The 21,269-nt window shown below is 47.7% G+C and overlaps 1 protein-coding gene across 1 annotated transcript; it reads left to right on the top strand.

Moving 5' to 3' along the window:
• Nucleotides 1-32: 32 nt before the first annotated feature.
• On the top strand, nt 33-3,110 carry LOC131673640 (E3 ubiquitin-protein ligase parkin). The gene is made up of 8 exons (XM_058951782.1): nt 33-316; nt 384-587; nt 660-1,027; nt 1,211-1,412; nt 1,488-1,649; nt 1,728-1,850; nt 1,939-2,023; nt 2,128-3,110. Exons 1-8 carry the CDS (start codon nt 59-61, stop codon nt 2,235-2,237), a joined length of 1,512 nt encoding a protein of 503 aa, XP_058807765.1. The 5' UTR covers nt 33-58; the 3' UTR covers nt 2,238-3,110.
• Nucleotides 3,111-21,269: the final 18,159 nt, after the last annotated feature.

Genomic DNA, 21,269 nt, shown 5'->3' on the forward strand with positions numbered 1-21,269 from the left:
TACATATAGTAGTTCGTTCCGAGAATCGCGCAGTGTTTTTCGATGTTTGAGGTTAGGAATGAGCTTCATCTTTACTTTCGTCAAAAATGTATTTCTCAGAATGTTACAGTTAATTTGGTTTGGAAAGCGGAAAATCTCCAATTCATTAAGTATATACGTTAAAACCAATACGGGAAATACACTTGCTGTAGATTTAGATCCAAAATGGGACATACGCAACGTCAAAGAAATTGTTGCGCCAAAAATGGGAATCTCGCCCGACGACATAAAAATTATTTTCGCTGGAAAGGAACTACACAATTCTACCATAATCGAGGTTTTATTTGTTGCATATTCATCGTAGTTCAAGTAAAAGATTTTGTAATCTAGTTACATGATTTCAGGAGTGCGACTTAGGTCAGCAAAGTATTCTTCATGCAGTCAAAACACCAAAAAGATTAGATAAAAATAGTTTAAATTTACCTAGCAATATAATAAGAGAATCAATTTCTGAGTCAGATTTAGATGATAGTGGAGGTAGTAAGCCTATGAATGAAACGCTAAATGATTTATCATTTGAAGAATCAAATGAGGATGGGAAAAATAAAGTAAATATACTTGGAAAAATATTTCTTAATAAATCTAATGCTTGCGTCAAATATGTTTGCTGCCAATTATAGGTAGAGGAAGGTCAAAGTAAAAAGGCCCACTTTTATGTTTATTGTTCATCTCCTTGTAAATCAGTGCATGTTGGAAAGTTGAGGGTACGTTGTGCAGACTGTGGTAGTGGAGCTGTCACTGTTGATCAAGATCCTCAAAGTTGGCCTGATGTCTTAATGCCTAAAAGGATAACTGTCCACTGTGAAAATCAATACTGCCAAACATTAATGACAAATGATGGAGAGACGGATTCACAAATTAATTTTGCTCAGTTTTTTTTCAAATGTGCAAATCATGCCAGCTTAGGAGAGAAAGATGAAGCTGTTCCATTGTATTTAATCAAACCTAATCTCGCTAAAATTCCATGTTTAGCTTGTACAGATGTAAAGTAAGTATAAAAGTAATTAAAAGCTTAACAAAATATATAATAAAACATTTTTTATTTGTTTTTATTTTCATAAATATCTAGTTTGTTAACATACTTTTATTTGATATTGTTTATTGTTTTGACATTTTCAAACCTTGCAATTCTTAATAAAAAATGTAATCGTTATCGTGAAATGTATTTCAGAGACACAGTTTTAGTATTCCCATGTGAGGCAGGTCATGTGACTTGTTTAGACTGCTTTCGCGACTATTGTACAGTTCGTTTGCAAGAGCGTCAATTTGTTTTCGACGGCGAGACAGGTTATTACACACTTCCATGCCCCGCGGGTTGTGCAAACTCTTTCATTCGTGAAATCCATCATTTCCGCCTCTTGACTTCGGCTCAGGTTTGTATCGTCTGTAAATGCATTACGATCAACATGTTTATTCAACTCTATAATCAAGTGACACTTTTTCTGCAGTACGACCGTTATCAGCGATTTGGGACAGAAGAGTACGTTATAAAAGCTGGTGGTTTGCTTTGTCCTCAACCGGATTGCGGAATGGGTATTATCCCACCGAGCTTGGAAAATGGGATGACGGAGGAAGACTGTCGGAAAATTCAATGCATTGGTGGTTGTGGTGTACGACAATCTTTGTAGAAATATTTCGACGCGTCTAACCGTATGATTTTACTTTGACCATTAAATTTCCGTTTGCAGTACGTATTTTGCAGAAAATGCCTGCAAGGCTTTCATTTAGGGGACTGCGAGAATCAACCAACTGCCTCGAACTCGAACGCAAGCCGTGACAGCTATGTCGTGGATCCCTTGAAAGCCAAAGACGTAAGTAAAACAAAACAACAGAGCAAAAACTAGGACTTGAGGTACTGACAACAGGAGTAATTAGATAACGAACTTTATGTATCTTTAGGCCAAGTGGGACGAAGCGAGCAAAAAGACGATCAAAATATCGACAAAACCATGTCCCAAGTGCCGAACTCCCACCGAGAGAGATGGTAAGTTATTTAAGCATACATGCATACACTTGAACACACATTCAGTACTCTCTCAGTCAGCTACGGAGCCCCTCGAAGTTAAACAAGGCGTGAATTGTCGGTAGGTGGGTGCATGCATATGATCTGCACGAGAGCTGGCTGTGGTTTTCAGTGGTGCTGGGTATGCCAGGCACCGTGGACGCGCGAATGCATGGGCAACCACTGGTTCGGATGATTCGCCGCCGCACTACCGCCATCCCTCTCGAGCGCGCTCTTCGTTTGTGCAACTCGATCGCAAATTTTTTCTATCTTTTCTCTGTGTGACTCGGCGAGCTGCTGCTGCAATCCTTTTTTTTCCCCTGTGGCTACGTCGATGTCCTTTTTATGCCATCCTCATGAGAAAGTTTTGTGAAGGCTTGCCTTGTTTATCTGATTATATTGTAAATATCTTATTGTTTTCTTTTTGATAGTTGATTATACATAGTTTTATCTAATGACATTTACAACTTGGTCTTGTTATAAAAATGTGGAATCAGGAATGAATGGTCGGAATAAGATCCTACAGTAAAATCAGTGTTTACTTCGCGGAATGAGATAGCCAAGGAACAAATAAATTTTAACTAATTTTATAGACAGATATAGCTTCATACATATATATGTATGAAGTACATATATACTATTTGATTTCGTTTGTTATGAAATGTATAAATTATTTTTAAGTAGCCGTATAGTGTATTGCTATTTAAAAATAAACCATAAAAGTCGGAAAAGTAATAAATTTCCATAAATATTATCGATAAATAAATTTCCATAAATTTATAAATGAGAACCAATAAAAGTAGAACATAATAAAATTTATGCTTATCAAATGGAGCGAAAATAAAAGGTTTTTTAAACAATTTGTGATAATTCTTTGAGTGAGTCTGAACAGTAATAGTCAGATAGATGTTATTTCTTGTGCTAAGAGCGAATGAAATACGAACGTAAAAAAAAAACAATCGGTGCTATATCACCGTCAATTCGTCAATGTAAAATTATTTTATGGATACCTACCTTGGCTCATTCTCCCCTTGATATTGTCAATTGAATACGAATAAATTTTGATACTAAAAACCTACCTGTTATTTCTTTTTGCTTAAAAAGTATTTTTTTAGCCTTTTCCGCATTGGATTTTCTTCTAAAGAGTCAATCTACAAAGTTATTTAACAGGAAAAAACTGAGTTTCTGAGAGCCTTTATTGGATTTCCTTTCAAAGTGCATTTTTTCAGAAATGATCGGGTAATCCTATTGTATGTGCTCTGGTCTAGTGTATGTAGCGCTGGGATTTTCAAAATAGTATCGCGTGCAAGCTATTAAACTTGTTGGAAAAAGTACAAAGGATTCTTTTGCGTTTCCATTGTTTTCAATGTACTGTCAAGTTCCACGTATCCATCGACAGATGGAAATCTCAATGCGATCATTAAAATAAATCAATTGAAATTGCGCATCGTCACGAAAAATAAGGCCAGTTAAAAGTAGAAAGCAACGAGAATGTCGCACCTATACAATGCTTTATATCACATCGATCGGATCTGTATACCTGGTGAAGGAAAAAGAGGAAAAGAAAAGTATCGGCACGGTATCGCCTCGAACTGCCTTTTTTCGAGAAAAAAAAAAGAGGGAATGAAAGAGTCTGCGCCGGCATTTGCATAGTTTCCATGAAATAAGCGTGCTAGGAAAATCAATCGCCGCGCTCTCTTGCTGCGATATGCATTGCAGTATGTCTAGTGTAGCCTTTTTCCAAAAGTTTTTCTCATTATGGTGGGTAGATAGGTTTATCGGACCGACCGCTCTCCGCCCGCGCATAACTCGAAGCCAATTTTCCCCTCGGACTGTGCGAAAGTTGTCGAGCTAACATGAAAAAAAGGGTGACGCTCCGAGGCACGGAGTCGATCGGAGGAGCGCTCGAGCGCACGGGGTATTTCCGAGATGGGCAGGAAAAAAAATTTTTTCTCTCGACGAGAAATTTTCATACCCTGAGATAAAAGCGCGTAACGATGATTTTGAACGCCAGAGTTGTGTAGTGCAATTTTCCACGGGTTATTTTTCCGAAATTGCCATGGGAATGAGATTTTCATTGATTTGCTCTCTCTTTCTCTCTTTCTTCCTTTCGAATAATTGGCGTCTTCACTCCGTATAAAAAAGTTTATTTAAATTACATGTAATGTGGAGGTTCAGCGTGCGCGTGTTTTTCTTTTTTTTTTTAAGCGCGCAATCGGAATAAAAATTAGACCTGCGCGTACGTTTTCGAGTTTCACTGCTGGTCTACGAATCAGCTCCTGTCTGTTCAAATAGTTTTTCCGTTTCACCTTACAAGTATGATCATGGAAAATTAGCTCGCGAAACAGTTCTCGAATCGATCTCTCGAAGTTAACAAATGTTGAGCAAACGATTAGGGCTTCCGAGAAAAGGCATTTCCTATTGCTAGAGGACGAAGGAACATATGCAGGGGAAAACGAATAATTGTAAATTTCCGGAAATTCTGATAGGCTAATTCGGAAGCGAAAACGCCTTCTCTATCCTGAAGCAGATGTATAAGCACACCCCCTATTTAAATTTCGGTGTAAACATTATAAATTCTAGACTTCATTGAAATTGATTTCTAATAAAAACTAACCACGTAGAACTGAATATTCATATAGCGAAAAATGAAAGAGAGAGAGAGAGAGAGAGAAGAGGGAGAAATAGGTGGATTAATTACTCGTTAATTATGCACGAAACTAATAAACCTATAGCGTTGGAAACGCAAACTGAATTTCATAATGAAATTTTTCTCCTCACGCGTGAAGCAAACGCTGAAGCTTACTCTCTCTCTCTCTCTCTTTCAACATTGTACATATTTCGACGAACGCGACGAAAGACAAAAAAAGAACGTTCATCCCTGTTCGAGCCAGAGGGGCAAAAACCGCATCACCTTATTAAGCGCGCACGTCGGCAGTCGACTACGCGCCACGGCCACTTTATTCTCTCTTACCCGTGGTAAATTCATGCGGATTCCGGGCATTGTGAAAATTAATTCCGCGACTCTTTCCACGCCGAGATACCCCACGCGCTGCGAGAAACATTCGTCAACAATTCCAGCGGCAACGGCGCCGCGGCGCCCGCTACTAACAATTCGACTCGTGAATTCGGCTGCCACGTGAATTGGACTGCGCCCCTATGCTGCCGGGCGAAGAATTACTTATCTTGTTTTTTTTGTGCGCGCGCGCGATACACTTTGCGCTGACAATGAGACGCACTCGTCCAAAAGTACGTCGCTCGCGTCGGGGCGGAATGGAAGCACGCGAACGAGAAAAACACTTTTCGTCGTTGACAGCATCGCGCACAGCAAGTACAATTATGAAAATGCGCTCCCGCATCAGCGGTGATATGCTTGCATCTTGCGCGGTTGGGTCATTTTATTTCCTCCCTTGTAAATGGTACAAATTCGCACAACTTTCGAAACGATCGGAATAATATTCCCATCGCTCCTCGCCAGTCTAAGACGCTCTCTCCTTGTCTCGCTCTGGAAAATCTGCGTAATCTCGCCATTCGTTTTCATCCGCGAGACAATGCGTAATTCATCGGGCGAGCTCGCGAGCACAATCGAGCTTATCGCCGAGGAGCGAGCGGCAAGTGCGCGGGTCGGCGTCCGGCGAGCGCGGCCTCGGATCGCAACTCGTGAATTCGTTGGCGAAAATTCGGCCTCGCGACTCGGAGAGCGCTAGGGCAAAGCCGCCGCCACGAGGCGTACGTACGTACCAATGCAGGCGCGCCTGGCGCGCCGCGCTACAGCCCCCCGTAGGCTCTAAATCGAATCTGCCTTGTCGAGTACCGAAGTTGCTGCGCGCGCGCACGCTACAGCGATCCCGGGGCGCTGCGCTAAGGCCACGCGCGCACGGAACGCCGGCTGAGCACAAAGCCTTCGCAGCCACTCCCCCCAACCCTTCGTTTCGAACTCCTGCAAAGGCGCTCTTTTCAGGAGATAGCTCGCCGTCGGCGAGTGCACCCCGTGCGACGACCGATTGTGTCGGTTTCTTTCTTCGGAATTCTAATCTTGATTATGCGCGCGTTCGTTTAGGAGTGATCCACGACGAGCGCTCTCGCAATCTCTTTCATCTCCGTCTTCGCACGGACTACTTCGTTATCGCCGGATTATAGCGAAGCGATAAGCTATCGACGAACGAAAGATTTGTCGGTCACTTGCATGTTCAATCAATCGTCGTTCGGCTCACTTGAAGTATCTAATTGCGTTGAACGACAACTGGACTTTACCGTTGTCAACCAATTTTCCGCCACGTCGAATCGACTTTCTATGTAGTCTCTCTCGTGGAAATAAAGAGCGCACTCTCGTCAGAGACAAAAAAGGCAGCTAAAACACTGACTGATTTCGCGAGGGTCTTCAGCTCGAAAGCTCGCGACACTTTCATCGTAAGTCTCGGAAATTCGTTTTCACTTGATTCCAGAGCTCGAGTGTGATTCATACCCGTGGCTTCTTTTTCTTTGAGTTTTTCTGGTCATCGCTCCCTTCTGTCGTACATCATACTCGACTATGAATTTTCTTTCTCATCGGTCCTTCGTTCACGACGAAATCGTACCGACGTATTTTGGAAAAGAAAGGGAACGACATATGCGCGATGGGCACGCAGTTACCCCCGTTGTGCGCGTTGAAAATGTGCACCGACTTTTCCCGACGATGGCCGTATCGCCGCAACAAAACACACACGTAAAAGAAGATGCTGTGTGTAGCTCGATGGGGATAAAGGATCCGCCGTATGCGTGCAGCACGAAGGGGAAGGAAGTTTTAGGGAGTATCAAAGGGCCGTCGGCGGAAGGAAAAAGACGGCTCTCTCTCACTCTCTTTCTTTATATACATATACAGCACACCGATCGTCGATACAAAGAAAGATCCGGACACCGAATCGTTTCGTCTGGTCAAAAAAAGGAGAAAAAAAAAGAAAGAGAGAAATAACTCTGGGTACGTTGGGTAGTGCGCGAAGGTAATAATTCGATTAGGCGTTGCGTTTCAACGCTGCCCGTCGACGTCAAAGAAGAATATATTAGTCGATTTAGAGGGCCCAAAGCAACGAGCGTTTCCTTTGAAGGAAAAGAGAAAGGAGGAGGGGATCGCTCGCGCATTTTCTTTTTTATTTCGGATGATCCTTCGCGCCAAGAGCCATTGTACTTTATCAGGATTCGTGGCTCCCTTCGCGAGTTATCGTCCGACCAATGGAGCCATGATTGACGCTGCGAGCATCGCGATTCCGAGGAAAAGCCTGGGAATTAGATTTGGTCGGAGAGAGCGAGCGCGATATCAAGCGGAGCAAGCTCCGATATTATACGCGCCGGTCGGTGATTACAACCAGGCGAATGTTCCAATAATTATTTTCGCGTTGGAATCCCAGCGGTATGCATTTAAAAATCAGAAGAAAAAGAGACCGAAGACAAAGCGACCGTGGAATTTCGCAATGGAGCTTGCGTAGAGTCTCGTCCATTATCGAGAGAATCCTGGGACACTTGACACGGCGTCCGATTGAAAAAAAAAAAAGAAATGAAAAAACTTGCATGCAAAAGTTCGCCTCTTTGCGCCACCCAATACCCCTTCGCATCCGAATTCCTAGCGAAAGACGAGTCGGCCGGGCAGTCGGCAAAACGAGAGACGAGACGGTGAAACGCGGCACATTGATTCTCACGAGCGCAGAGACAAAAGAGGACAAGGAAAATGTGCACTCGAACGCGCACCAGAGGGAAACGCAGCATTCGCGTCTCCTTTACAAAGAGCGCGCGCGCCAGGGAGAATAAAGGCAGCAAGGAGGAGAAAAAGCGCCGGGGCGATAAGGATATATGCAGGAGGAGGCTGAGGCGCGCGAGCGCACAGGTGTGCAACTTCTTGGCGCGCTCTGGAGTATTCTATCCTTTCGCGGAGAAGATCGGAAGTATATAGACGTATTAGTTCGGGAATGCGCGTCGCCGATGGAAAAAAAAACTTAGATTAACGACTTGGGAGCGCGGCACCCGCGCCGAAGCACGCGGCAGATTTGGGCCTCCGATTCGCCAACACGCCCGCGCTCTCTAACATTTCGGTTTATCGGATTCCGCGCGCAGGATAGGGATACGAGGTCTCGCTCTCTGACTTTTATCTGGCTGCTTTCATCGCGTGCGCGAGCGCGGCGCTTTTGATAATCTTGTAACATTTTGACTCGACTTGATTGCCACTTTCAGATAAGATTTTCAACGATTGATCGATTTTTCAGTGGATTACCCTGTGCTTGTACGCGCCGTGTCGTGGGATAGTTTCACTTACGGCAAGCCGAGCCATTGAAATATCGATAAAAATCAGCTTGGCCTGAAAACGGTTGCTCGTATAGTCCCCACTTGACAATCTCGTATGCTACAAGTCTTGCTGCCCAACTATTTGGATATGCAGAGGATACACGCCTATGGCCAAAGTATTGACGTGGATAAAATAAATGATTAAAGGTACTTTTAACGGTTCTGCTCAAGGTGTCGTGAAAAACATACAGAGTTTTACCTGTTTGACTCAATCTAGTAATCGAATTCATTCATTTAAATAATTGTCATTCTTCGATATTTTATAGTTGACATTAATAGCTTCATAATCATCACGCAACGTCAATTCATTCAGTTGAGCAAATAATACGTAAATTGTTTAATCGCTAAATCAATCATAGTACAGGGATCGAGCTTGCAAGCTCTAACTAGCAGTTTAATCGCGCTATAATTATTATAAAGCTTTTATCCTTTTTGCCGAAATTTTGGCGAAACGAAAAGAAAGGAGACTGTGGAAACTATTTGATCGGTATTAGCAGTGAATCGTTCGCGCTCGCAGAAAAAGACGAACCGAAAGAACAATCTTCTTGTGCTCGATGTAAAAACAAAAAGCAGAGAGCGAGTGAGGTCAACGGGACGAGAAATAAAAAGGGCTCCGATCGGCCCTTTCCGAGGGGACAACATGAGCGGAAAAGACAGGCGCAAAAATAAAGTATTCTAAGAACTAATTAAATTCGTTGAAAGAGGAGGCAGACTGTTTACGAGAGAGGCGACAGACTAAAGGCCAATTAGCCTCCGGCTGACTAATAGCGAAAGCCAATAAAAGAAAAAAAAATTTACATGAAAGCTCTACTGGCGACGCATCGGGAAATTCGCGCAACAAAACGCGCTCGAACGCCTGGAAAAAAAAACGGTCGAAGCTGCGCATTGTCAACGGAGAGCGAGGAAAGGGGATATACGCATCGAAAAGCAATATTCTTTCTCTCTGATGTGCGCAATCGATCGATCATTTATTCCCTCGAAAAAGGAATCCCAAGCGAGCATCGAAGAAAGTCTCGAAAGGAGACGAAAGGAGAGGGAAAAAAAAGCGCGGTTTTTTCCATTCCTTTTTGTTTTTGTTTTCTCGTCCGCGATCGAAAAGCGATTGAAGAGCACTCAAAGACACACCTCTCGCGCTTGCTGTGGGTGTCGTCTGTGACTGGCGATGGGCACATCACCCGCACACACAGCCAACGAGAGTTGCATGGGAGAGATTGCCATGGCTCGAGTCAGCTCGGCTCGCTCGGCTCCGAGTCTCGCCGGTCAATACTCCGAATGAGCGCGCGGCGCGGTGGCGGCGGCGCGAACTTTCCCTCGGCGCGCACACATACACGCGCGTGCGCGCACACATACACGCGCGCGCGCGCACGCCACTACAGCCTCGAGAGAGCTGCTCGCTCTGCGAGAGCGTACTCGGGCAGCCAGCTCTCAGTAGTGCGTGCGCGTCGAGCGAGTCTGCTACGCGTCAGGTCGTACGGTGCAGGCATTTGCTTTCGGAGCAGTGGCGAACGAACGCACACGGACAGGCACACACGCGAGCGACATGTGCATGGATCGAAGGCTCGCGGAGTGACAGTGCTGCTCGGCTATTCAAATAGCACGATGTGAAGAGTGCGAGAGAATAAAGAAGCGTGCGTGCGCGGTGTGTGGATGTGCGTGTACATGTGGTGTGCGTGGATTCTCTGTTCGCTGGCTTTTTATTAGATTAGAGAAAAAGAGTGAGAGAGAGAGAGAGAGCGTGAGAGAGAATTCCGTTTAACGCTGCAAGTTTTATATTATAAGAGGTTAAGGACAGAAAAGGGAGAGAAAATGGCAGAGCCGCGACTAGCAGTCGTCTCCTACTGCCGGGCCGCTGTAGCAGCAGCGGCTCCCCAACGCTGAGAATTCATTTCCGCGAGAGAAAGACAGTGCGTTAGAGCGAGCAGAAGAGAGAAAAAGGAGAAGTGAAGTCGCCCCCGCGCGAGAGACAGACAGAGAGAGAGAGAGAGTGAAAGATACGACGAGAGAGAAAAGAGCCGGCGTGAACATGGGGCCTCCACGACGCTGGACGAGGCTCCTCTACGTCGTGCTACTTGCTGTCGCCATCGCCACTGGTGAGTACACAACAATACAAGAGAACACATGAAACCCAGCGTACGATCTGCTCTTCCTACCACCTGCGTTCGCCTGTGACCTTGCGTATAAGCGCGTGTGCGTGTATGCGTGGGTCCACCGCGCCGAAAAAGGACGCGCGCTCTCTCCTCTCTCTCTCTCTCTCTCTCTCCCGAGAAGCGAGACTCTCTCATGGGTGGGTGGTGGGTATACGTGTATGTACGTCTACGACGACCACGACTTAACCGTTCGCAATGGTACGTACACACACATGCGCAGCCTTTTACTCGCCGCTGCTGAACTTGTTTATCCCGACGTGCTGTATTATAATGCGTGGGCTGGTTCGCGATCTGCATCGATTCGACGACGCCGCTGCCGCCACCGCCGCTACTTCAAAGAGATGTCATTGAAATCGCGCTCGAGCACGAGCGCGACGGAGAATAGAATCGATGCACTCGGTGTTTTGAACTAGCCGAGAGTGGAATTGAATCTTTGGAACGGAGGTGTCATTCATCCTTCTATTATTAGCCGCATCCAACTATTTATAGACTGACCGTGTGTCGTACGTGCGTTACGTCCATCTCGTAGGAACGCTCATTGTCGTTCCCCTCTATTTCGTGATGACTGCGGAGACGATCCGAGAAAGAGAGCGAGAGGGAGAGCGTCTCATCGGTTTGAAGCATTTGGAGCGAAGCGCTGTGCCGAACTGAGTAATCCGATAAAAATCGCTCGGATGATCGGCAATGAACGCAAAAGAAAAAAGAAGCGCGCGACATACTTTGGGTGTTCTTTTTTTTTTTTGAGGCGCGCCAACAGGCGGGTTTTCAGCATATATATACGCGCACTCGGAGAAATAATCAGATAGGTGCGCGCTACCGGCAGCGAGAAGCGAGAGGAATCTCTAATTACGAGTGCGATCGGCGCTCGGCTCAACTCTTAATCAGAGCTCTCGCGATAAAAATCCCGCGGCGCGCCATCGTCTGTCTCTCGTGCAAATGAGGCTCGACGCCGCGCCGACGGATGTATCGAACGCGCGTCCTATAAAAAGAAAAGAGAAGAATAAGTCCCGGGGGCCACTTTCACGCCAGCCTCATTTCGCCATTTTTTTTTTCGAGCTCGCGGAGTGCTCGCTGAACGGCAACGAGATAGCCGACGAATAATGCGTCGCGCGAGAGGACCTCGCGCTCGGCAGGCTTCGCGTTTTATCGCTTATCGCGTAATTTTTCTCGTCGACCACGGTCATCCGCGCCTGCGCGTTTCTTCTCTCTTTGCGTTTGCCTCCAAATTGCTTCTCCTCCTCCACCCGCCGCGTCTCATTGTTCAAATTGCATCTCATTTTCGAAGCGGCGGTGTCTTCCTTTACGTCCGCGGCCAAAGGCCTTTGACGCGTTTATCTTGCTTGATACGCAATTACGGCTGGTGCCACGCTGCGCGCTGCTCTGGGAAAAAGCCGTGCGATTCGCGTTTGAAAATTTTGGCGACACGACACCCCTGCGCGCTCGCTTGCCGTTTGACCTCTTCGACGAGGCGTCTCGCTATTCGATTGCACGCCTGCGATATCCTAGATTCCACCTGTTTTTCACGGACCCGCTCAATTTCCTCGTTTCGGGAGTATTTTAATTAGTTTTCGGATTCGAACGATGAAGGCTTCGCGTGATCACAAACGAGAAAAAGGCGCGCGCTCGTTTGGCGTTTGAAAAATCGCCGGAAAGCTTGCGCGACGCGCGTGAAACGCATTGCTCAGCCAGCACGTCACACATTCATCATATTTCTCCGCGCGAGCTCGAGAACTGCATTCGGCACATTCGTTCCGCGCGCCGCCAAACTATTTTTAAAAAGATCGAAATGGATTGTTCGAGATAAGAATGCCATTAAACGCTGCTCGGCGAAATTGCGGCGCGGTGAATAATCAAACCGCAATTATCTGAATTGGACAAACTGCTGCTGCCGCCGCCGCCGTCGCCACCGCAGAACAGGCAATCCAAAACTTTTGCTTGTCGTTGTTTTCCTTTTCTTTTTTTCTGCCTCTGCTCGGGAGTTGTAAGCCACGCTCGTTTTCCATTCCGCAACTTGCATTGCGGAGCAAACACCTGAATCCGCCTCGGTTAATGAGCAAATGACGGAGGCAGATAATCCGGGGTGTCTGCTGAAAAGACTGTGTGTCGTGCGTAGCGGTTGCAAAATCCCTAAACTCGTTTGCACTGCCGAGTCCCCAAAGACGACCACGACGACGTATTCGCGGCTGGCTTTACGGCGTGGCACGAAAGAAGCATCCGAGGAGTCGTCAAAACTGGTGGTCGCGCGCCCGATGCAAAGCACAGGCAGTCAATCGGACGTGTGGCGTGGCGCTGCGCGCTGCTCTCCCCGAGTGCCCCCTGGCGCCAGGTTGCATTCCCAGGCTGCCGCCGCCGCGCGTATAATTTACTCGCTTCTGCACCGCCGCGCCTGCCTCTCCCAGTAGTTAGCCCTGTATACTCTCTCGACGAAACCCGTCCGTCATTCCTCCTCCTCCTCCTCCTCCTCCTCCTGTTCGTTTTCGGTCAGAAATTGATTCCCTCGTTTCTTTGTTTGCGGCGCGACGCGCGTGCTAATCAATAGGTCGACGGCCAAATAAAAGTTAGAAGCGCCGAACGGGGAAACGGAGCATCCGATAGCGCTCGAGCCCGTTACGCGTACCCATGCAGACGCCTCCAGGCGGAGTTCGCGAATTCCAAAGACTATTAATAGAGAGGCCGCCGCCCGCGAACGGATCGACGCGTTCGCACCTTCGCGCGGCGTTTCCCTCGCACCGTCGTACGCCGCACACGGCTTCGCCCGCCGGATAATCAACATCGGCTTTTACTATCTTTCGTCAGAAAGACCCTCGCGGAGTCGTTCGGAAAGGAAGGAGGGTGGGCCGCGAGCATCAATTTTTCAGCGCGCCACGCTGCCGGCTATTCTCTTTTTTATTTTTCGCTCTCTTCATTCGCCGCGAAATTATTGAACGGCCGCAATTGAAAAGCCGTCCGAATAATATTCCTGGGATTGAGCTCCCACGTCGTTTTTCCGCGAGCTACGTCTTTCTCGACCTATTGTCGATCCGAGGGTTAGAAGATGTTTCATATGGAATTCGTTTTTCGCAATCGCGGTGCGCGTCCATTTGTACGGGACCTCCTCGCTCACCGCGCCGGTCGTTCGTCGGCTGCGCGTTCTTCCTAACATTGCCAATCGCTCATTCCCGTTTTACGCTGTGAGCACGTTATCCGCGAATAATGAATTTTGTTTCGTTTGTTTATCGACATTGGCGGATAAAGAAAATGCAGGCGTGCACGTCAACAAATAGAGCGAGGGAAACAGGTGGGATTTTTTTATTTTTCTTTTTTCCACTCGTACAACGAGCGCTGCTGGTATCGCGTCGTTTGATTGCGAAAAATCCGTCGATTACAAATATTAGTTTTGCCCGAGGCAGTCGCCGTACAAACGCGGCGATATTTGCCATCCTCACTTTTACGCGCATCACAGCGTCGTTGCTCCATTCTGGAAGCAAACTTTTGCCTCGCGCACGGCAGCTTTTCTTTTCGCGCGAGAAGATCCGATAAAGTTACACGAAACGCGCACGCGCCTACTTCAAACACAAGGAGGAGATCGCCCACGCGTCTCGCGCGAAAGTTAATAAAACGCGCGAGCAAAAGTTCGCCGCCGATTTTCTTTTTTCTTTTTGTCCAAAGCAAATCCGCATACATAGCAGAGCGCGGTGCATTTTTTTTTTTTTGTTCGGACGGGAAAGTTTGAAGAGGAAAATAGCTGAGCCATCGGGCCGCGAAAACATTCGGCCAACTTTTATCAAATTCCTTATCAAACTCCGGGAAATTCAGTTAAAGAAATTTAAGCGGGACCAGCGCGCGGCATTTACTTGCAGAGGCGTTTGCGCGTTGCGCGCGCTCGAGGTTGTTCTTTTCGTTGCTCGGTCGTGCAACAGCCGAGGGAAAAAGCCCAGTGGTTCGCGTGCGCTTTCGCTATCGCGCGCGCAAAAGCTGCAGCTTCGTTACACACGGTAACGCGCTTTTCGACGAATCGCAGTTTCCGAGCGAACGCGCGTAACGACAGGCGACCGGCTCGCCGTCCTTCTTCCTCGAGATTTGAAAATACGGCTCGGAGATAGCGGGACAAAAATCGTTGTCGGGGAGCGCGCTCGGTGACGACATACAGCGGTGTACTTAATTTCCGCGACAGGGGGGGGGGGGGGGTGCGAGGAGTACATATCCTTGCGAGCGGCCGACGCGCAACGCAGCCACACGCGTCGCCGATCGTAATGTGCCAGCGACGCTTCGATGCGCAAATCAGGCGTTCGACGAGAAGAGGAGCTCTCTGCGCGCGTACGAGTGTGGAAGCGAGAAAAGCGCCGCGCGCGGCACGATGCCCCTCCGCCGAGGTTTATATTTATGCGCGACGCTCGCCGCGATAAATAACGCGCGGCGACGATTTGTCAGGCCGTGCCGTCGCCGCCGCCGTCGAAGCGCGCGCCTGGCATCGTCGAAGCGGCTTAATAACCGGACCGCTTCGATATTTAAAGTCTTTGTCGTGCAATTAGCTCCCACGGGCAACGATCGCTCTCCATATTTCGCGGCGCGCTTTCCTCTCCGCTCGCTGCATTGGATGCTAATCGGCAAAGACAATACTCGTCGGACAAAAGAATGCCTACGAGGAAGATTGTGGGGGCAAATCGAATGCCGCCAAAGTTCGCGGCGATGACGCCAATAGTATATATAGCTATTGGCACAGGGGAAGGAATAAAAGAAGGCATCGGGCGGTATTGTGTGTATATAGGCGTTCTAATGGGAACGTCCAACGTGCTGCCGGGATTCCTGCTGCTGGCGCTCACTTCGCCGTGTTTGCCCTGCTTTCTCTCTCTCTCTTATTTCTCCTTCGCTTCGCTGTATAGGAAGATGGAAAAAATTAAGTTCCCCCGAGTGCTCCAAGCAGGCAGGCAGGCAGGCAGAGCCTATTTTGACCCTACTACTCGATTTACCGGCCCTGCGATTTTTCTCTTGCTATACACACACACACACACACACACACACACACACACACACACACACACACCTATTCGAAATCTTGATGAAGGAGAAGGCTGTTTGTTTGCTTATTTCTCGTTTTCTCTTCCGAGCCTGTACACTGCAATCTGCGATTAACGACGATGCCTTCTTCCTTTTCGAGCTCTCAATGTTGACTATGCAAATTCGATTTGTGTGCGTACAACGCACGGGCCATCCGATGTAAAAAAAAGAGAAAGAAAAAATATCCCTCTGTCGCTCCGTTTGTTTCAAATGTACGTAACGTTGCTTTTTCTATGCCTCGCTCAACCCTCCCGCCGGTTTAATCCACTGCCGGGGATTTCAAAGGTTTTGTTTTTCCTTTGAATAATCCGCTTGCCTAAATTTCTTTTGTAATTGACGACAGCGAGCGTACGCGCGTATTTTACGAGGCGGCCGTCTGGTTTCGGCTCGCAAAAGTGCATTAATGAACGACGCGCGCGCGTCGTTATTGCAGGAGCCGTTGTAAAACAAAATGACAAGCGTGTTGTCGCGCATAATTACCGGGTTTACGCGGATATAATAATTCAGACTGCAAATTAATCGCGCGCGGTAACGCGCAGCCAGCCAGCCGCGTCGGATGTTTACAGCGGAATCGAGGGAGAAAGGCCGTGGATGCGCTCCGACAACGTCGGCCGGTCGCGAGAGAACGCGTATTCTTTCGTCGTGCGCGCGCCGACCTCAGGTGTAATTTACGAATGATAAAGAGTTTCGAACGCCAATTTTCAGGGACGGCAAGAGCAGAGGAATATTCGGAAGCGAAGAGAGCGAAGCAGAAAAATCCGTCGATTTTCCAGCTTACCAGTCGCTCCTCGAATTGACATTTTCGCATTTTTCAGTTTCACATTTTCCCCTCCGGGAGATCGCGACGGCAGCCAGCAGAACGTTATCTCCATAGCGGCGCAAAAAAAAAAGGGAAAAAGAAAAAAGCAAAAAGAAAAGTAGACCGAGTGAGCGAGGCACGTCGTAGTAGTTTGGAAGCTTTTGACGTTCTCCACGGCGTCGATATTCGAAAGACATGGAAATGAGTCGTCCACTCAGTTTCCTAGCGATTTCCACCTTCAGCTGCGGTTCTCAAAGTGAAATGCGCCACGACTGTTTCTTTTTTTTTTTTTTTTTTCATTTTTGCCTTCGCTCTGTGTTTGCGCGACGACAACGAACGTCGACTTTTGGGATTGCGAAAGGGCGCGGCAAGCCATGCGATTTGAATTCTCGGCGTTGTGCGATGTATTTTCTGCCTTCTGGAAAAGGCGAGCGGGAGGAAGGAGAGAATATCTCGTGCGTAATACTGTAGTTTCGCGCGACGAGACGCGCCAAGTCAGCAGAGGGGAGTGACAAGTTTGCCGCACTCGTCGCGGAAATGAGATTTCGACAAGTTTCGAGGTATTGAGTTTTGATATGCATGACTTGTGGATTTACAGCTTAGAAATTCGACCTTATTTCGCGCGAGCACAGGCGAAAGTTCATTTGGTCCAGAGGAAAAACGAGAGAGCAGAGAAGAGTATCGTGTTTGTGTGTGTGTGCGCGCGCGTTTCAAGCGGTTTTTCGAGCAGCAAAGATAAACAGTTGTCCTTGCGAGTAAACGAGGATGCCAGAAAAGAGACGTTTCTTGTGCACAACCTCGATCTCGGGGAAGGAGAAAAAGCGAAACAAAAGTAGCGCGCGCCAAAAAGATAGAGAGGAAGAGATGTAAGAGTCAACGGGTTTTGCATTCGGTATGAACGAGCCAAGAAGAGATTTCCTTGCTGGAAAATTTACGCCCATCCGATAGATCGATGTTTAGTCGGATATTATGCGGTAATATTATCGCGAGTGAGATCCAAGCGGCGCGGCGGTCGATTCATTAAATTGAGTTACATCCACTTCGTTACACTTATAACTGCCTTTAATCCACTCGTTGCGCAACATCATCCGCATGCGTACGCGTTATCCTTGCCAACACCCGCGATATACGATTCCTTTTTTTCCGTGTTCCAGGCGAGCCGGCCGTTGCATTTCCACCGAAAATCCCCCCGGAAGCCTCGCCATAAAACTCATCACTCGACCCGCAATGAAAAACGTACGTTCAAGCCGAGACCCGATGGTCTCGCAAAGACGCTCGGGCGAAGATAGCTTCGTTCAACGCCGTCGCACACGAGCACGCGCGAGATGCTCATCACGTATTTAATAAGTGGCGACTGGCTTGATAAATCGCCGATTAATAAGGGGCGCCGCGACTCGGAGCCGACAAAGCAGAGAGGGAGAGCAAAGCCGCCGTCGGAGCACGCGGCGGCGCCGCCGGCGAAGATGAGATGACCCGTGCGCGCCTCTCGCGGCGCTGGCAGCTTTGATGCGCTCGCGCCCTTTCGTCGTGATTCTCGTCTCGTTCGGATGTCGCGCGAGCGGCTCGGCATTGTTACGACGGCGCTGCTCGCTCGTCCTCGTCATCGGCTGCTCGCTGATATTGCTGAGCGAGACGCGTCGTCAAACTACACGTACATAAACACTACTAAGCTTTGGCGCGGTCTCCCGCCCGGCACGTCGCTGTGTAATTCCCCGTGAAAAATTGCAGCGTGTGTATGTGTATTATCGACCGGCACTTTCTCGTCTCTCTCTCTCTCTCTCTCTCCTCTCTCTCTCTAATTGATTTCTCTATCGGTGTCGTAAAGTTTTATTGCCCGTATTAATCAGTGTGTAGTCCGAGTACTTTTATCGATGGCCATTTTACGTTTCAATTTATCACTTTCTTTTTTTCTCTTTTCGTCGTGTTCGACTTCCATAATGAATTTTTCTTTTTTTTTTTCGTTGTTTGCGCGGCTATTAATACGATAAAATGCGTTGTATGCGAAGCGCGATGATATTGACGAATCGATGCCCTCGTTGATGAAGTTAATATACTGGACGCGCTATATCAAGTATCGGGCAATTCGACCGTCATGATTTCCCATCGAGCACCGGCAAACTACATGAATATATTAGGTGGTGGTGATGTCGTGAAGTCGTAATCTGGCTGTTGATCAAGCGTCTGTCGCGTGCGCCAAGTCAAGAGGGAGAGAGAGAGCTGGCGCCTTCTGAAAATATAATCTCTCGACTCGAGCGAAGCGCCAAGTACGAGAGAGAGAGAGAGAGAGAGAGAGAGAGACGGAAGTTAAGGTTTTCGACCCAGATTCCCAACGATCACGGCGCCAGCGCCGTCGGACTAGCATTTTTCGCGCGCCAGCGAAATTAGTTCGAGCCTCTATGGATTTCTTCTCTCGAGCTTGTGTGTACGTGTGTGCGCGCCGGAATATTTTTAACCGACGACTTGCGAACATTCACGCGTAAATCTGCTTGACTACCTTGTCTGATGAGTTTTTTAAATTACTCTCGCAAGGCCGGCTTTTTTCGATTCGGCTGGGAAATCGATAGCTCTGTTTTCGTTCGTCGATGTATACGAGCGTGCGCTCTAGATGTGGAATATTTATCAACGAAGAGCCGCTGTCGGGTGAAAAACAAAAACAAAACAAAAAAAAAAATTGTCGAGTGCGCGCGCGCGAAAAATAATCGAGTTGTCTCTCGTTTCAAGTCCGCGTGTGCACACGACTGAACACGCGCTCGCTATTGCCAGGCAGGCAATCAGGTTACATTTTAATCGGCTCCAATAAATGGAAACGCTTTTTCTCGGCCAAGTTGGAGATATATTTCACGCTCGTGCACACTGCGAACGAAATGTCACTCGGCATTTTAATCCGTTTAAATTGATACTCGGCGGCGGCGGCGGCGGCGGCGGCGGCGTTGGCTCCATCGACATCGCGCGAGCTGCTTATTGTGTGTTTGATGGATAGACTTGGCGTGCCGAAGAGCAATAAAGCGGGCTTCTCGCCCACCGACGGATTCGTTATACAATATCAGCGGGCGTTAGAGCCGCAAATTCGATCGTCGCTTATAATGCATCGCCGCTCGATGGATGTAAAGTGACGTTCGCGACGCTATCTTGATTGTCGCGTCGCCGCGCATTAGATCACGCGAATCTAACGGCGCGAAATACCTTCAAAGTCGGAGATGTCGCGTGTCACGCCGGCGGTTCGCTCGAACTTCTGTCGACGCTGAATTTCATCCGCATGCGGCAAAATGAACCCGTAATGAACTCGAAGCGCCACAGTCCAGTGTTGGAAAGGAATCGTCAGACAAGATTAATAATTTCATTCGTTTGTACTTGTTTGGCGAAGTTACCGAGTCTTAACCGCGAGGTAGTTGTTAAATTTGTTTGGCTTCGCAGGAGAGCGAATCTTCCGAAATAGTTGAGCAGCAGCAGTTAAGGAGTTTTATCTTGAAACGCTGAAGCCACAGCTAAATTTGTTTGCAAGCCAACGTATTTAATCACGATGCAGAAACTGCCTCCCGCCCCCGAAATTATGACCAAACTTTGCTTTAACCAGAACGGAGCCCACACCTCTTTTTTTTCTTATGCTGCGGTTTCGCTTTTCTCGACAGTACCTATAGAATATAATTAGCTTGAAAATAGTATAATTGAGAGCCGGAGAATTGGGTATTATGTTCGCACGTTATTTCATCTTTTCTTTTTTTGCAAATGGAACTTTTTTCCCGTTGTTGCGAAAGTGGGACGAGGGGAGAAAAACTGGCGATGCGACGGCGCATTGGGTTTCATAAAGAATTGTCAGTGGTACTTTATTACCGTCGCTTTTAATTGAAAAATTTAACGCCGGAATGTGGAATAGAACGAGGAATAGAGCTTGGCGACACTGACTACGGCTATTCAGCGATCCATTACACCAGAGTGAATCCGTCATAATAGAATTTGTTTGATTGGAAATAACGATGCCCTCTGAAAATGTGAACGACGCTGCGTTTTGCACCGGATACTGTAACGACAATCGAAGTCAGCCATAAAACGCTGGACGAGCATTTAAAATGTTTGACAACAGTAAGCGCAGCGCGCAACGCAAATATAGCACCTTTCACTTGAAATCACAGGCGAGATAGTGCTCGTCGTTTTAGGCAGGTTATCGCGGCGCAGGCAAACGCAGCCATAGCGATAACGCTAAGCCCTATGCACTCGCGCCGAAATAACAGTTCTGTTATCGCATTTTTCACGCTCAAGTAATAAAAAAGAGAAGGCGCAACGGGTCTACGAGCCCGTGACAATCATACGACCATTGCGAGCCGAAGCTGCAGCCAGATGTGTACGTACGTATATGGAAAAGAGAAGGCTAAGAGTCGGGGAAATTCGATTGTTGGATCGTAGCCAGCGACGCACGTTTATCGATTCCGATGTCGAGCATCTCTTAATAATTGGAGATGAAGAGAGGGAGAGAGAGCAATAAAGCGAAACGAGCCCGCGCCGCACAATGCCGTCGTCGTCTCACCACCGGCGCATAGTCCTTTTTTGCCGCAGTAGTCGGGTAAGCTTCGCCCGCAAACAGTCACAGCGTCCCGATCGCCACGCGGTGCAATTACGAGCTGGAATTTCCATTTGGTTTTGCCATCTTAAATCTGTCTTTCTCGGCGGTGCGAGCCCAGATGTAAATTTTCGAGTTGTGCGAGAGAGAGAGAGAGAGAGAGAGAGAAGATTGGCTCTCGTTAGAGAGAAAAGAGAAAACTGACCGGCGGGGGAAATGTAACGAGCGCACGAAATCTCGTAATTCTTTGGCGTCGGGCCCCTTTTTCGATAATTGCCCGATTACGCGTGTACGAGTTTACGGCCTGCCAAAGCGATGGGTTTTCGCGTACGCGAGGCGCGGAAACGGCATGCGCGCGCAATTCCGCTTTGCGTTAAT

Source organism: Phymastichus coffea, unplaced genomic scaffold (genome assembly GCF_024137745.1).
Source record: "Phymastichus coffea isolate CEN01 unplaced genomic scaffold, Cenicafe_Pcof_1.1 PCOF00188, whole genome shotgun sequence".
NCBI classification, from domain to species: domain Eukaryota; kingdom Metazoa; phylum Arthropoda; class Insecta; order Hymenoptera; family Eulophidae; genus Phymastichus; species Phymastichus coffea.

Excerpts from the sequence above, each read along its gene's own strand:
- LOC131673640 (XM_058951782.1), top strand. The coding sequence starts at position 59 with ATGAGCTTCATCTTTACTTTCGTCAAAAATGTATTTCTCAGAATGTTA. Across the intron at positions 1,413-1,487 it reads GCCTCTTGACTTCGGCTCAG|TACGACCGTTATCAGCGATT; the intron begins GTTTGTATCGTC and ends CTTTTTCTGCAG. Across the intron at positions 1,851-1,938 it reads ATCCCTTGAAAGCCAAAGAC|GCCAAGTGGGACGAAGCGAG; the intron begins GTAAGTAAAACA and ends ATGTATCTTTAG.